General features: G+C 42.8%; 2 protein-coding genes and 1 long non-coding RNA gene across 6 annotated transcripts; 1 reads left to right on the top strand and 2 right to left on the bottom strand.

Moving 5' to 3' along the window:
* The first annotated feature begins 67 nt into the window (after nucleotides 1–67).
* Nucleotides 68–1,147, top strand: LOC144193222 (uncharacterized). Its single transcript, XR_013325684.1, has 3 exons — nucleotides 68–600; nucleotides 890–954; nucleotides 1,011–1,147. It is a non-coding gene; the product is annotated as an uncharacterized LOC144193222 (long non-coding RNA).
* A 352-nt stretch (nucleotides 1,148–1,499) lies between these two features.
* LOC144191143 (long-chain fatty acid transport protein 2-like) lies at nucleotides 1,500–7,186 on the bottom strand. 4 transcript variants are annotated; one of them, XR_013325000.1, is made up of 13 exons: nucleotides 6,666–7,186; nucleotides 6,291–6,500; nucleotides 5,967–6,125; nucleotides 5,347–5,471; nucleotides 5,072–5,266; nucleotides 4,894–4,984; nucleotides 4,523–4,721; nucleotides 4,363–4,460; nucleotides 3,736–3,866; nucleotides 3,341–3,577; nucleotides 1,867–2,771; nucleotides 1,690–1,766; nucleotides 1,500–1,606 (listed from the first exon to the last, which is right to left on the bottom strand). XR_013325000.1 is itself a non-coding variant. In XM_077710880.1 (10 exons), exons 1-10 carry the CDS (start codon nucleotides 7,150–7,152, stop codon nucleotides 3,401–3,403), a joined length of 1,872 nt encoding a protein of 623 aa, XP_077567006.1. In that variant the 5' UTR covers nucleotides 7,153–7,186; the 3' UTR covers nucleotides 3,075–3,400. The 4 variants fall into 4 exon arrangements, 1 of the variants encoding a protein (XP_077567006.1); XR_013324999.1 differs by having other exon boundaries at nucleotides 2,560–2,771; XR_013325001.1 differs by having other exon boundaries at nucleotides 2,698–2,771.
* A 533-nt stretch (nucleotides 7,187–7,719) lies between these two features.
* Nucleotides 7,720–12,521, bottom strand: LOC144190074 (long-chain fatty acid transport protein 2-like). The gene is made up of 10 exons (XM_077710808.1): nucleotides 11,967–12,521; nucleotides 10,896–11,105; nucleotides 10,649–10,804; nucleotides 9,823–9,947; nucleotides 9,517–9,711; nucleotides 9,351–9,441; nucleotides 8,949–9,147; nucleotides 8,763–8,860; nucleotides 8,109–8,239; nucleotides 7,720–8,009 (listed from the first exon to the last, which is right to left on the bottom strand). The coding sequence occupies exons 1-10, from the start codon at nucleotides 12,421–12,423 to the stop codon at nucleotides 7,833–7,835; spliced, it is 1,839 nt and encodes a 612-aa protein (XP_077566934.1). The 5' UTR covers nucleotides 12,424–12,521; the 3' UTR covers nucleotides 7,720–7,832.
* Between the last annotated feature and the right edge of the window lie 181 nt (nucleotides 12,522–12,702).

Raw genomic sequence — 12,702 nt, 5'->3', positions numbered from 1 at the left:
CCTTTCTTAAAGGAAGACCTCGGGGCTTGGACATTTTCATTTTTTTGTGCTAAATGCATTTGAGACATTCAGTCAACAATAATGCAGGGGTCATTATGATAAAATAACCATTTTCACCCTCATTATAGGTCTCCGAACTGGTCCTTGAGGGCTGCTGTGGTTGCAGGTTTTGGTTCCAACAGATCCAACATAAACAATTTAACCAATGAGGTTTCTACTGAAAAAAAAGTCACCTGAGTGCAATCCAGTGATTGTACTTCTAGGATAGCAGATTGGTAGAAAGATTTCCTCTTATAGGTTGGAATGAAAACTTGCATTCTCTGTGGCCCTTTCTGGACCACTGCTCAAAATAGTTAAATAGGCAGTTATATGATCATGATGTGTTTTGTAGAGGTTTATAGCCACAAACACGGTGGAAGAGGTGACCGCTGTCAAGCCAAAGGTTGTGGATGATGTAGGACTTGAGTGTATCAGCTAATGTGTGCCAAACCTACTCATTTTGTACTTTGCTTCTCTTCAGTGTCCACCCAAGTTTACCAAGTCAACGCTGAAGAAAGGTGACCAGACAAATGGCAGTATTTGACACCAAGATCGCCTCAGGTACTTGTCATTATAGAGCAGGGGCCTCCAACTCTGGTCCTCGGGGTCCCTATTCAGTATGCTTTCCATATCTCCTATCACATCCTGATTAATTTATTTAGGTGTGATGGGGGACATGGAAAATAAACTGGACAGGGGCCCTTAAGGGCTGCAGTTGGTGATTCCTCTTATAAAGATTTGGCTCATTTTGAATTATTCCTGTCTCTGCAGTGGACAAAAAGTACACTAAGCCATCTATTTCTTATTTTTTCCCCCTCCTGGTGTTAATATTGCATGCCTTCTTTTGCAGTGAAATGAAGGTTGGACAATGAAGAAAGGAAAGATGGCACCATGGGAAGGACCTTTCTGATCTTGGTAAAACCTAACTTAATTAGTCTATTTATTTTTTGGTGACCCTTTCTGTTTTCCAGAATTCCATCCAGTGCCAAGAAGAGATTCTTTATCCATGTGGATGAAGACATAACCTCATCTTTAAAGGCTGGATGACTTATGTGAAGCTATTTTGTTAACCTCTTTTTTGTGGAAAAATAAAAGTTCTTGAAATGTATACATTTATTTTTCTTCATTACTAGCAAAAAAAGAATGCAAGCAACAATTCATTTTAGTTTTTTTATTGAAAAACATTTGCATGATGAAGCATCATTTGTAAACAGTTATACAAAAAAATAGACCAATAAAACACTTAGTCATTTTTTTCCCCCATACATATTTAAAAAAAAAAAAAAACTTTGGGGCAAAATTGACTTAGAAAAAAATTAAACAAAACACTTATGTATATTTAAAAAAAATAGGAAAAAAATATAAAAAAAACTTGGAATATTAACACCAAAAATAAAAGGAAAAAAAAGACCATTAAGGGTCTTGGGGTCTTTTTTCTCCAAGTGTTTTAAGAAAGACAATTGACACTCAAATCTCCTTTATTGAAATTTCTGATTTAAAAGAAAACATGAGATCCTCCTTACCCTGAGGATCGGGCCAAAATGAGCCAGAAAACTCTGGACTGCACCTAAGAGGGGGGAAAGTAAATTGCAACTTTAGTCAATGAAATAAATCTGGGTGAATACTTGAAATATTGTACAATAAACTAACCTCTCAGCAGAGTTCAGAGATGCTACATCATCTGCAAGGAAAATCACTTGGAGACCCTCCAAAGTCTGGACATGAACCTGATGTGCAAAAAAAAAAAAGCAAAAGTTAGCTTATTTAAGACAGTGGAGATTCAACAGATACGTTTACATTTTTTGTTGTTGTTAAATCTAGTCTTACCTTGATGAAAAGACCAAAGATGATGCTAAACAAGGAAAACTTCATTTAACAAAGCTATTTGGGAGTTGCCCAACGATTAATACAGGAGAAATCTTACAAGAAATGTAATAAACGATCAAGATAAAGAATGTAAATAAGTTAGTGTTACGTGCTATTTCTTGTCGATTAAATATACAGACTGACGTTGACAATTAGGAGAAAGTTGGCTTAACTATTTTGTATAAATGTTTTTTAGTGTGAAAATACTCGCCTCGCTGTGAAAACTATCAGACCGGGAACTAAGTCGTGCCTCTGGGTGTCATTATGGAGTGAGTCTTTAGCCAGCAAACTGTCCATTAATGTCTCAGCTTTGTTTGATTCCAATAAAGTCTTTCGACACGATTCAATATTGGAGAGAAAACGGACAATTCAATTAAAGTCTTTCGACACGATTCAATATTGGGGAGAAAACTGACAACATACTTTTTATGTCAAATGGGACACGTCGGCGTGACGCAAATGCTAAGCTAACTAATCCATACTGCACGCAGCTGGAGGGAAAAAGGAGCCCGAAACTTAAATTGTCGACGGTCTGTTCAACCTGGCATTAACTTAACAGATTTGTTGGCGTTTTAGGCTAAATTAATTCCTAAAATAATCTTTCGGCAACGTGATATTAAGGCATTTAGGCTAGCGAATTGCTCGACGACATACCTCATCGGCGTCCTCTGGCAGTCAGGAAGGGGCGAAACAATGCGCGTGAGGATAATTTACACAGCTGCACACAATCGGCGTAACCACGCCCAGGTTGTGTCGCCATGTTGAATGTGGAAAAGATGGTGGCTTGCTTACCGTGCTTCAGGAGGTGGTTTGTGTTCCCAACTTAGATGACGTAGATCAGCCGTATTTCTTTTTTTGTCTTGATGCTATAAAACAGTACGTGTCTCATATCATTCTGAACCGCTTTGTCCTTACTCGTCTCTTTTTTCTTTCACAAAATTAATCTTATACATGGTCACTTTTCTAACGAAATAAAGCCTTACCATACATGATCTACCTTTTAAAAAAATGAAAAATAGCCTTACTAAATTACTTTTACTTAATATGGTATTTTTAAACAAATATTACCTACATATTTTTTAACGAAAGTGTTATCATAATAATACAATGTTCTTACAAAGCTGTTTTTAAAAAATCAAAATGTGGGCATTAGGAATTATTGTCAGACCAACAATTCAATGGATATTTATTGTAAAAAAAAAAAAGTACACGGCACAGTGATTTTTTTTCACAAAGCTCTCACAGTTGTGTACATAGTTTTTGGTTAGGAAAAAAACCTCAAGAAACTGAAATTAATTCAAGGCAGTAAAATACAACAGTGTAGTGTTGTTTAGTGTTTACGCCCTGAAACACTTATAAACAAAAACTGTACTATACATTCTACAAGAAAATTGCAGCAGATATTTTAGTTTCACATTTGAAATGGCAAACGTACCTGAGGCTGGAATGTTGCTCCGTTTGTTTACCCACGAATAGTTAATATTTCCCCTCGAAGTTAGACCTTGATCTGGCCGCAAATTATGGCGCGGTATGCCTCCTCCGTCATGGGGGCAAAGGTGCGTTTGGTCACGTCCAGAAAGAACAAGGGATCTCGGACCGAAACCGGGTCGAAGCCCTCTTCTACCAGCTTGCTTTTTTTCATCTTGAACGTTCCCGTCATGGCCAAGGCGGGCTGAAAAACATTGAGGGGCTTTGAGTTCTATGAAATTGAATGCTTTTCTATTGTCATGATACAAATATAATGAGATTTAAAGCTTCAAAGTACATAAACAACAAGAAACAAACAGGTAAATAATCAATCAATAATAATAAATCAACAATCTGGCTCACCTGGATTCGGATGAAGCGCGGCCGCGCGTAGGCTGGCAGGAAGTTGACCACGCGCTCATAGGCGTCTGCGCAATCCAAGTCTTGACCCTCTTTCAAAATAATGGCCGCCATGCCTGCCCGCCCCTCGTTACCTAACACCATTGTGAGAATAAGTGGCTCAGAAAATAGATGGAGGTATTGGACCATTCCACAATTGTTTCAAAACATTGAATTGTCCAAAAACATGTTTTTGAGGCTTTGAAATCAATCATTGGTTGCCATTGTCCAATCCGTTTGGACTGGGACGGCTGGCAGTGATCAGATGAGTCAATAGTACACAATTTGTCCGTTTTCACGTTTTTGCGGTACATCATTTTTCACAATGTACCGCGAAAAACTTGAAATGACAAAAAACGTGATACATGGGGGAAAAAAAACTGCAAAAAATGGAGAAATACTGTAACTATTCTCTTATTTATGTAGTAGTAGTATTAGTTAGGAGTTATACATCAGATAGATGGAAATGTGCTAAAAGGGAATTTCATACAATGATGAACCAATAGTATTGCTCCATTTTCAAGGCGCAGTATTTTTGGTGGCGCATGATGGTGTGGAAAATACGGTCATCGGAAGTCATTGACGCCATACCTTCCACCTTCACGCCGTAAACATTTGCTTCCAAAACGCAAGGCACCGTGGTGAGGATGTCCGCGACCTCTGACGTGGCCACGTTCTCGCCCTTCCATCTGCGCGAAAAGGAAAGGCCAAGTTAAGAGAGGTGTCCAAATGGAGGCCGGGCAGCAATCACCTGAAGGTGTCGCCGACTCGATCCTGGAAGTAAACAAAGTTATCCTCGTCGAAACGGAACAAATCCCCCGTGTTGAAGTAGAAGTCGTCTTTTTTCAGCACATGGCGGAGGCGTTTCTTCTCCGTCTGCTGGCGGTTTCCGGCGTAGCCCACAAAGGGCGAGCGCTGAGTCACCTTGCCAACCAAGAGTCCCGTCTCACCTATTTGGGGAGTCGACATTGGATTGAATGAACATTTTAGAAGATTGGAAGGTGACATGCCACCACTTTATACGTTGCTAAGCCCAGAATTTGTCCACGTCCCAAGGACTCAAAAAAGAAGGCAACCCATGCAAACTGAATTCTTTTTAGTCTCCAAGAGTCTCCATCGTACCTGTGGCCGCTTGGATGCAAAGACCTTGCGAGTCTCGGACTGGTTCTTCCTTTTCGATGTCAAATTTGATCAACAGGTGTGGAAAAATGAGCTGCAGGGAAAGGATGACAACATTGGATGCTTTCAACCACTTTCAACCTTTTATGATTTCATAGTTAACCAAGCCTTGTATACCAACCGTGTGTAAAAAATTGCGGCGTCCAACGGCGCCGACTTTGGAGGCGTAGTTGATGAATCCGATGTTTCCTTCGGTCGCCGCGTACAGCTCCTTGACTTTAACGTCGCCAAAGCGCCTGAGAAACTGGGACCAGATGTCGGCGCGGATGCCGTTGCCGATGGCGATCCTCACTTTGTGATCCTTCTCCTTCTCCTTCTGCAGATGTCAACGATGGGATTGATGGCGGGCGTCGGGACCAGGCGGGACGGACGGACGGACGGCGGACCGGAGCTGACTTTGGGGGAGTTGCAGAGGTAGCGCATGGTTTCGCCGATGTACTGCATGACGGTTACGTTGTGATCCCTGCAGTCGTCCCAGAACTGAGAAGCAGAGAACTTTCTCTTCAACACCACCGATATGCCTGCCGCCGACAAACAACATCATCAACCACAAGTTCAAACAAGGACCCTTGTTGAAATGGGTCGTTCTTTTCAAATGAAAATTAAGCCGCGAGTGAGTGGTTAGCGCATCGGCCTCACGGCCCTGGGGTCGAGGGTTCCATTCCAGGTCAGTGTGCCTGCCACTGTGCAGTTTGCATTTTCTACCCGTGCTTGTGTGGGTTTTCTCTGGGTACTCCGGTTTCCTCCCACATCCCAAAAGCACGCATGCTAAGCTACGTGCCCTGAGGTTTGAATGTGTGCATCTACTCGTGCACTGTGATTGGCTAAATTTAGTGTAATGTAAGATTATTTTTTTTAAGTATATGAATCTAAGTTAATTTAAGTTAAATGCAAAGTTTGTTATGTTACGAGCACATCCATCAAGTCTCTCTCCCACTCTCTTATCCTGAATAATGTCTCATTTTGGTATTAAACGGAAAAAGATCATTTAGGTTTGATTGAGAAGCGGTCCTCACCTCTCTCGATGGCGCCCGTTAAGCCGATGAGGAATCCCGAGCTGTGGTAGAGCGGCAGATTAATGTAGAATACGTCATCTCTTTTGACGCCACACAACGACTGGATGAAGGACGCCGCCCACATCCTCTCCTGGGTAATAATCGCCGCTTTGGGCAAACCTTGTGAGGACAAAGTAACATTAAATATGCTACTTACAATCACAACCCTGAATTAAAAGCATTTAATTTCACAAATACTATACGTACAGCGAGCTGAGAAGAAGCAGATCCCCTCAGGTACAAAAGTAACCCACCCCCCCAAATTCTCCAGTTAACGGATCCTACCAGTGGTTCCGGATGTGTAGATGTACAAAGCGGTGCTCCTGAAAGTGACGTTGGCTCGAAGCTCTCTGGGAAGAGGCTCTTCCGAGGCTTTGGAGATCTTGTCGGCCAAGAGGGTGACCCCCTGCGTGTTCCGGGTCTCGGAAAGGACGTACACGGTGACCCCCTCCTCTCTCAGCGCGGGTAGGACTTCTTCCACGGCGCCCTGCATTTCTGCCAAAGTATGAGGAGAAGAAATAAAAAGTGAATGATGATACTATTGAGATGGTAGTTGTCGTTTCATTTCTTACTGCTTAAAGGGCCAACCTTAGCGACGTCCCATTTCAAGGGAAAAGTTGCAAATCATCAATAGATTATCTATTAGTGTAGGTCGCCCACCTGCAGAAGTCAGAAGCACTTTGGCCCCGCAGCAGGAAAAGCAGTGCAACAGAGACTTGGCTCTGATGTTGAAATTAAGCAGGGCGACCGGACAGCCTAGTTTGGCAAGTCCCAACCACGTCCACACCAGCTGGGGTTCGTTTCCTAGAAAAAGCGCCACCACGTCGCCCTCGCGCAGGCGGGCCTCCCGCCTCAGGACCCGGCCCATCCGGTTGCTGTGCCGCTCCACCTCGCCGTAGGAGTAGCGCCGGCCTTCGAAGTTCAGGAAGGTGTCGGCTGGGCGCCCGCGAGCCGTCGCCTCGAAGCGGTCCACCACGCCGTAGAAGGGCTTGCTCCTCTTGTAGCGGATCAGGCGGACAGCCAGCGCCAGGCTCCTGAGGACGTAGGTGCAGTCGTCCGTCCAGTGGGGGAAGCGCGAGTGCAGGAGGAGGAAGAGCAGCGGAGGCAGGGAGATAAGCAGGAGCAGGCCAGCCGCCAGCACCGACATCTTGGCACGCCAATGAGGAGAGCTGCAGGTGGGAGGGCTGAACAAAGTTCACCTGGCGTGACGCCTCCTACTTGAATGCTTTGCTTTTGACAGGCCGTTGAATGACTTCCCACGCCCACTCGCAGAAAATCTGTGGGAAGCTTTTTTTTTCAAAATAGATCATTTTTGAAAATGGTTCTTCATGAATTCTGCGGGTAAATAAAATTACACATCAACTGGGAATAGAAATACATTTAAGTTATGCGCCCAAAAAGGAGGAAGCGTTTTGATTTAAGCCTTCATGCACGACTTTTGTTTGGGGTTTTTTTGTTGTTGTTTTTTTTGTATATTTATATCGAACAAGAGGTTTAAAAGTGACTGTCGTAATCTTACTTGACACTTTTAAACTCATCACCATTTGGCAACCGAAGCCGTTTGTAGATGATATCAAAAACAGAAGCCGACTGTTGAATTCTAAAATTTGTAAAACTATAACTTAGCGTGATATCAGCCATAATCAACAATGACATCTCGCTGATAGTTTTGTCATACATAATGTTAGCAATTTAATACACAGAGGAAATTAAATAGATTCCTCATTTCTACCCAGTTTTATTGCGTAGAATAACAAAACCGAATTAGAGTGACATAAGAACAAAATAGTATTTTTTTTCCCTTATAAAACCAGCATGTAACAAAAGTTAAATTTTTATATTGCCTGATGTAACCGCATGAATAATGTCCATGGTAAGTGGGACATATTTCTTCTCTTTGTCATCCATGAAATAGAGTGGCTCCGTTACAGACGAGGGGTCGAATCCCTCCTTAACCAGCCTGGACTTGACAAGCTTGAACGTTCCCGTGACGTCCAAAGAGCCCTGCGACAAATGCACCATGAACCAACGCTCCAATGGATTGTCAACTCGAGATCAACTCATTTCAATTCAAACAAATATGAAAACAACCAATCAAAGTACCTGAATCCGAAGAAAACGTGGTCTGGCGTAAGCTGGCAGGAAGCTTTCCAGGTGCTTGTAGATGCCAACACAATCAAACGCATGTCCGTCTTTTAGAGCTATGGCCGCCATTCCCACTCGGCCCTCGTTGCCTGTGAACGGGACGGAACGTGTTTTTAAGGAAATCAGAGTACCCAGAGAAAACCCGCACAAGCCCGACAAGATCATGCAAACTCCACACAGTGAGGACCCATCTGGAGCAAACCCTCGACCCCAGAACTGTGATGCCGAGGCCAACGCGCTAACCACTCACCACCGTGCCACATTTGTCAATACTTAATCAATAAATGAATATTAAGATAATAATTAAAACCGGCATGGGAGGCTCAACATTGTCCATAGAGTGAGTGTGAATGGGTGTTTGTGTTCTCATTGTGTGCTCTGATTGGATAGGTAACCAATTCAGGGTGTACCCCACTGGCTGGCCATTGTTAGCTGGGATAGGCTCCAGCACCCCAGCAACCCTGATGAGGATAATGGGAACGAATGATGAATATGGTTTCATGATCAATAAACAATGAATACTGCATTACTAGACAAACTGCAATGGAAACACTGTCATTACACAATAGGGGTGCAAAAACGCCCTCTTGTGGCCTTAAGAAAGAACGTCACCTGGCACTTCCACGCCATACACAGTGGCTTCAGTGATGCAGTCCGCTTGGGTGATGACGTCCGCCACTTCATTAGTGGACACATTCTCTCCCTTCCACCTGATGTCAAAAAATAATAATAATAACAACAATCCTGAAGAAATTTTTTTTTTTAAAAAAGCTCTGTTGAAGAAAGGCTGGAACATACCGGAAAGTATCACCAATCCGGTCTTGGAAGTAAACAAAGTCCTCTTTGTCAATGAGCATCATGTCACCCGTGTTAAAATAGACGTCGCCTTTTTTGACCACGTCGTGGAGTTTCTTCTTCTCGGTTTGCTGCAGGTTTCTGGCATAGCCCAAGAATGGAGCCCTGGCGGATATTTCAGAAACAAGAAGGCCAGGCTCGCCTAGACAAAAGGCACAACAACTTTTTAAAAATATATACTATATATCGTACTGAAATAAAGCTCAATCACACTGTGCACAGATTGGAAAAAAATATGTAATTTAAACCAAGTCCATTGAAGGACATTTTGTCCCCAGAATGGTTATTAAAAAAAACAGAAAGTAAAGTTTTGTGTGTGGCCTATTGAAAAGTGGATTGACGCACCTTTGGGAACTTGGATGCAGAGACCAGATGAATCCCTCACGGGTTCTCCCAGGTCCACGTCGTACTTGATCAAGGCAAATGGATAACGCCACTGGGAGACAGAACAAGATGAAGCTGGCGGAGGGATTGGCCAATCGGGCCGAAACAAAAAAAAGCTCAGCCTTACCTTGTACAATAAGTTGGCCCGTCCCACAGCGCCGATCTTGCCGGAGTAATTCATCAACACAAAGTTCCCTTCCGTCGCTCCGTAAAGCTCAAAGATTTGAACATTTCCGAAGCGATTCAAGAAATCCTTCCAGACGTTGGCTCGGATGCCGTTGCCGATCGCAAGTCTTACTTTGTGTTCTCGGTCGTTGGCTTTCTGGTGGGAATATGTGGGCGAGGTCTTAGATGTTTTTTCATAATTTAGGAAAGTGAAGTTGATTCATGAGATCCACAATATTTGCATTCATTGATTTGGAAAATAGCATACCTTTGGGGTGTTACATACAAAACGCATTATTTCGCCAATGTATTGGATGACAGTCACATTGTATTTCCTGCAGTCATCCCAGAATTGGGATGAGGAGAATTTACTCTTCAGGGCAACTGTGATACCTAAACACATGGGATGGAAAAAGCAAATATTAAAAGGAGTTAATTCATATTAGCATTGTCCCAATTCAGGGTCTGCAGTCCCAACAACTACTGCCCAGTCTAACTTGGTAAGCAGTGTCATATACTATGTATACATGTATGACATATATATTTGTATATAAATGGAGTCAGAACACGAAAGTCTTTGTCTTTGCTCTTGCAAATAAACGATGTAGTGAGAACTGACCTGGGATCCCATTTCTATTTTCCGTGTTTTTATCCAAAAAAAAAACCTCCAGGAGAAAAACAACAACACGTGGCGTTGTAAGTACGATGTAAAATAGTAACAAACGCCATAGCAACTAGCTAACTGCAAAAATGCTAACACAGACCACATAAACGTAGTTTTGTTTTTGTTTTTTAACACAATTTAACAATAAAAACGGACTCATCTTTGGTTATGGAGTTGACAGCAAATTATACACTAAGCTAAAAGTGTTTATAATGGCGTAAGAGCAGCTTTTAATGAAGAGTGCACTTGAAAACACACCAGATTGTGCTGCATTCCATTGCTACATCAAAAAGTAGGACAAATAAGTGTTTTGAATTTACATGATGGATGGTTTCAGATAAAAACGTATGTATAAACAACCAATGGGGGACATGACTAAGGCAGGGACTCGAGCCAGTTGAGTATCAAAAACGTGATTGACACATCGTACCTATGTCAATGGCTCCTGCAAACCCAACAAATCCTGAGGTGTGATAGAGTGGGAGGCTGATATAAAGCACGTCGTCTGAACGGACTCCACAAGAGCGAAGAATCATAGCCATGGCGCATAATTTGGTATGAGTGAGAACAGCGGCCTTGGGGAGACCTGTCCAAGACAAGAAGGTAGGGGGGTGACTAAACGGTTTACCCTCCCACTTGGGGAAAAAAACAACAACAACAACAACAAAACACCTCACCTGTAGTTCCTGATGTGTATACGTAGACGGCGGGATTCTGCATGTTTACATCTGATCTTAAATCTTTGGCCAGTGCTTCAGCAGACATGTTGCTCATTTTGTCGGTGAAGCTATGCCCGCCCGGACATGTCGTCGGGTCCCCCAGGTAGTACACGGTCACGTGCTGGTCCAAAAGTTCTGGTAGGACCTCCTCCACAGCGCTCTGTAAGTCTGGACCCATGAAAGGCCAAAGGTCAGGATGCAAGTGATTGATCAGTGGATGATTTGGTGGAGTCAGAACTTTTGGGAAGTGGGTGGGTGAGAAAAAAAAATCGAAAATACTTTCCAGAGAATTTGTCAAAAAAGGCGTTAGTCATATTTTGGTCAGAAAATCTTTTCTGGAGTTTTGTCAGATTACACAACATATATCCTGAAGTTAGTCATTCATTAATGTACTTATTGACAGCATTGGGGGCGCTTTTGGTGGGGTTTTTCCAGGTGACGACGCTGTCTGAACAAGTTCATCATGCAGCGTTTGCAACCAAAACATGTCATAACAGGTATAAATACTGAAACATTAACATGTACTAAATCATCACCCGCACGACAAAGCCTTATGCTATCAATTCTTGCACAATGACATTTATTAAATTAAAAGGCTTTGAATGGATTTAAGATGATTTGGGCACATTTTAGACTATGACTTACCTTCATTTCACTTATATATACATTTAAAAAAGAAAGAATAACTATCATGAGTGAGTAAAAACCTGGGGTATAGCTGACCCCAGCACAGTCGAGAAACTACAGAAGAACCTGTATTAATTCAAGGAGACGTTGACAAGCATGGACTTCCAATTCATCCATTTTTGCCTGCCGTCTCTCGCATTCAGAATGGATTGGTCGTCTATAGCCGTCAACACCAGAGAGCTAGTCAATCGTCAATTTTCCAAGATTTTCAGTTCATCCATCTTTGCCTCCCGAATTTTGCATTCGTATTGCAGAATTGGACGTTTATGACTGTCAATGGAAGCCAGTGGGTCTTGTCAATTGTAATTTTTTCTCCATAAATTTGACGTTGGATTTCGTTACCTTGAGAAACGAGCAGGATTTGGGCACCGCTGCATTTAAAGCAGTGCAGCAGTGACTTGGACCTGATGTTGGAGTTGAGAAGAGCAGCCGAACAGCCGAGCTTGAAGAGAGCCAACCAGAGCCACACGAAGACGGGCTCGTCGGCCACGAATAAAGCCACCGTGTCTCCTTGCTTGACACGGCCGCTTTGCAGCAGCGCCCTCGCGGCTTGGTTGCTGAGTCGGTCGACGTCCCGGTACGTGAACGTCTCATCTCGGTAGAGGACGAGTGGCTTGTGCGGCTGCCGCTCGGCTTGCTCCAAAAAGCGCTCCAAGATGGTGTAGTTGCTTTCCACGTACTTGGTGACTCTTCGAAGTATTCGCAAGTTTTTCACAATGTATCTGACGTCTTGTAAGAAGTAAGGGAAGCGGAAAAAAAGGGACACGGCAGCGAGTGTGAGGAGCAACCAAAACAACATGTTTTCTTAAAGGTGGACTAACTAAAACTGAATGTTCCCTTTTAAGACCACCATTTATCCAGATGTTATCTCTTGACAGCACATCGTAGGCAGGGTCGTTCTGCAGTTGTGGGAGGGAGGTTTACTGTGTCAGAGATCACATTACACAAGAACCCAGAGTCAATAATTACAACAAAAAAAAAAAAAAAAAATGTAACCATCAACTAAAGTTGCTAAAGATCACTCATGCAGCCAGTCATACTGAGGAAACTGTCCAAAATAGTCAAATTGGATTAAAAA

The sequence above is a fragment of the Stigmatopora nigra genome, chromosome 2, assembly GCF_051989575.1.
Source record: "Stigmatopora nigra isolate UIUO_SnigA chromosome 2, RoL_Snig_1.1, whole genome shotgun sequence".
Taxonomy (NCBI): Eukaryota; Metazoa; Chordata; class Actinopteri; order Syngnathiformes; family Syngnathidae; genus Stigmatopora; species Stigmatopora nigra.
Note: the sequence above shows the minus strand (reverse complement) of the source record. Positions and strands in the feature narration are given on the sequence as shown.

What these genes read in the sequence shown, in the direction of transcription:
- LOC144191143 (XM_077710880.1), bottom strand. Translation starts at nt 7,152, where the DNA reads ATGTCGGTGCTGGCGGCTGGCCTGCTCCTGCTTATCTCCCTGCCTCCG. An exon ending in AACGGGCGCCATCGAGAGAG is followed by an intron (nt 5,472 to 5,966) that starts GTGAGGACCGCT and finishes TGTCGGCGGCAG; the next exon opens with GCATATCGGTGGTGTTGAAG. An exon ending in CGAGTCGGCGACACCTTCAG is followed by an intron (nt 4,461 to 4,522) that starts GTGATTGCTGCC and finishes CTTTTCGCGCAG; the next exon opens with ATGGAAGGGCGAGAACGTGG.
- LOC144190074 (XM_077710808.1), bottom strand. Translation starts at nt 12,423, where the DNA reads ATGTTGTTTTGGTTGCTCCTCACACTCGCTGCCGTGTCCCTTTTTTTC. An exon ending in ATACACATCAGGAACTACAG is followed by an intron (nt 10,805 to 10,895) that starts GTGAGGTGTTTT and finishes TGTCTTGGACAG; the next exon opens with GTCTCCCCAAGGCCGCTGTT. An exon ending in GGGCCAACTTATTGTACAAG is followed by an intron (nt 9,442 to 9,516) that starts GTAAGGCTGAGC and finishes TCTGTCTCCCAG; the next exon opens with TGGCGTTATCCATTTGCCTT.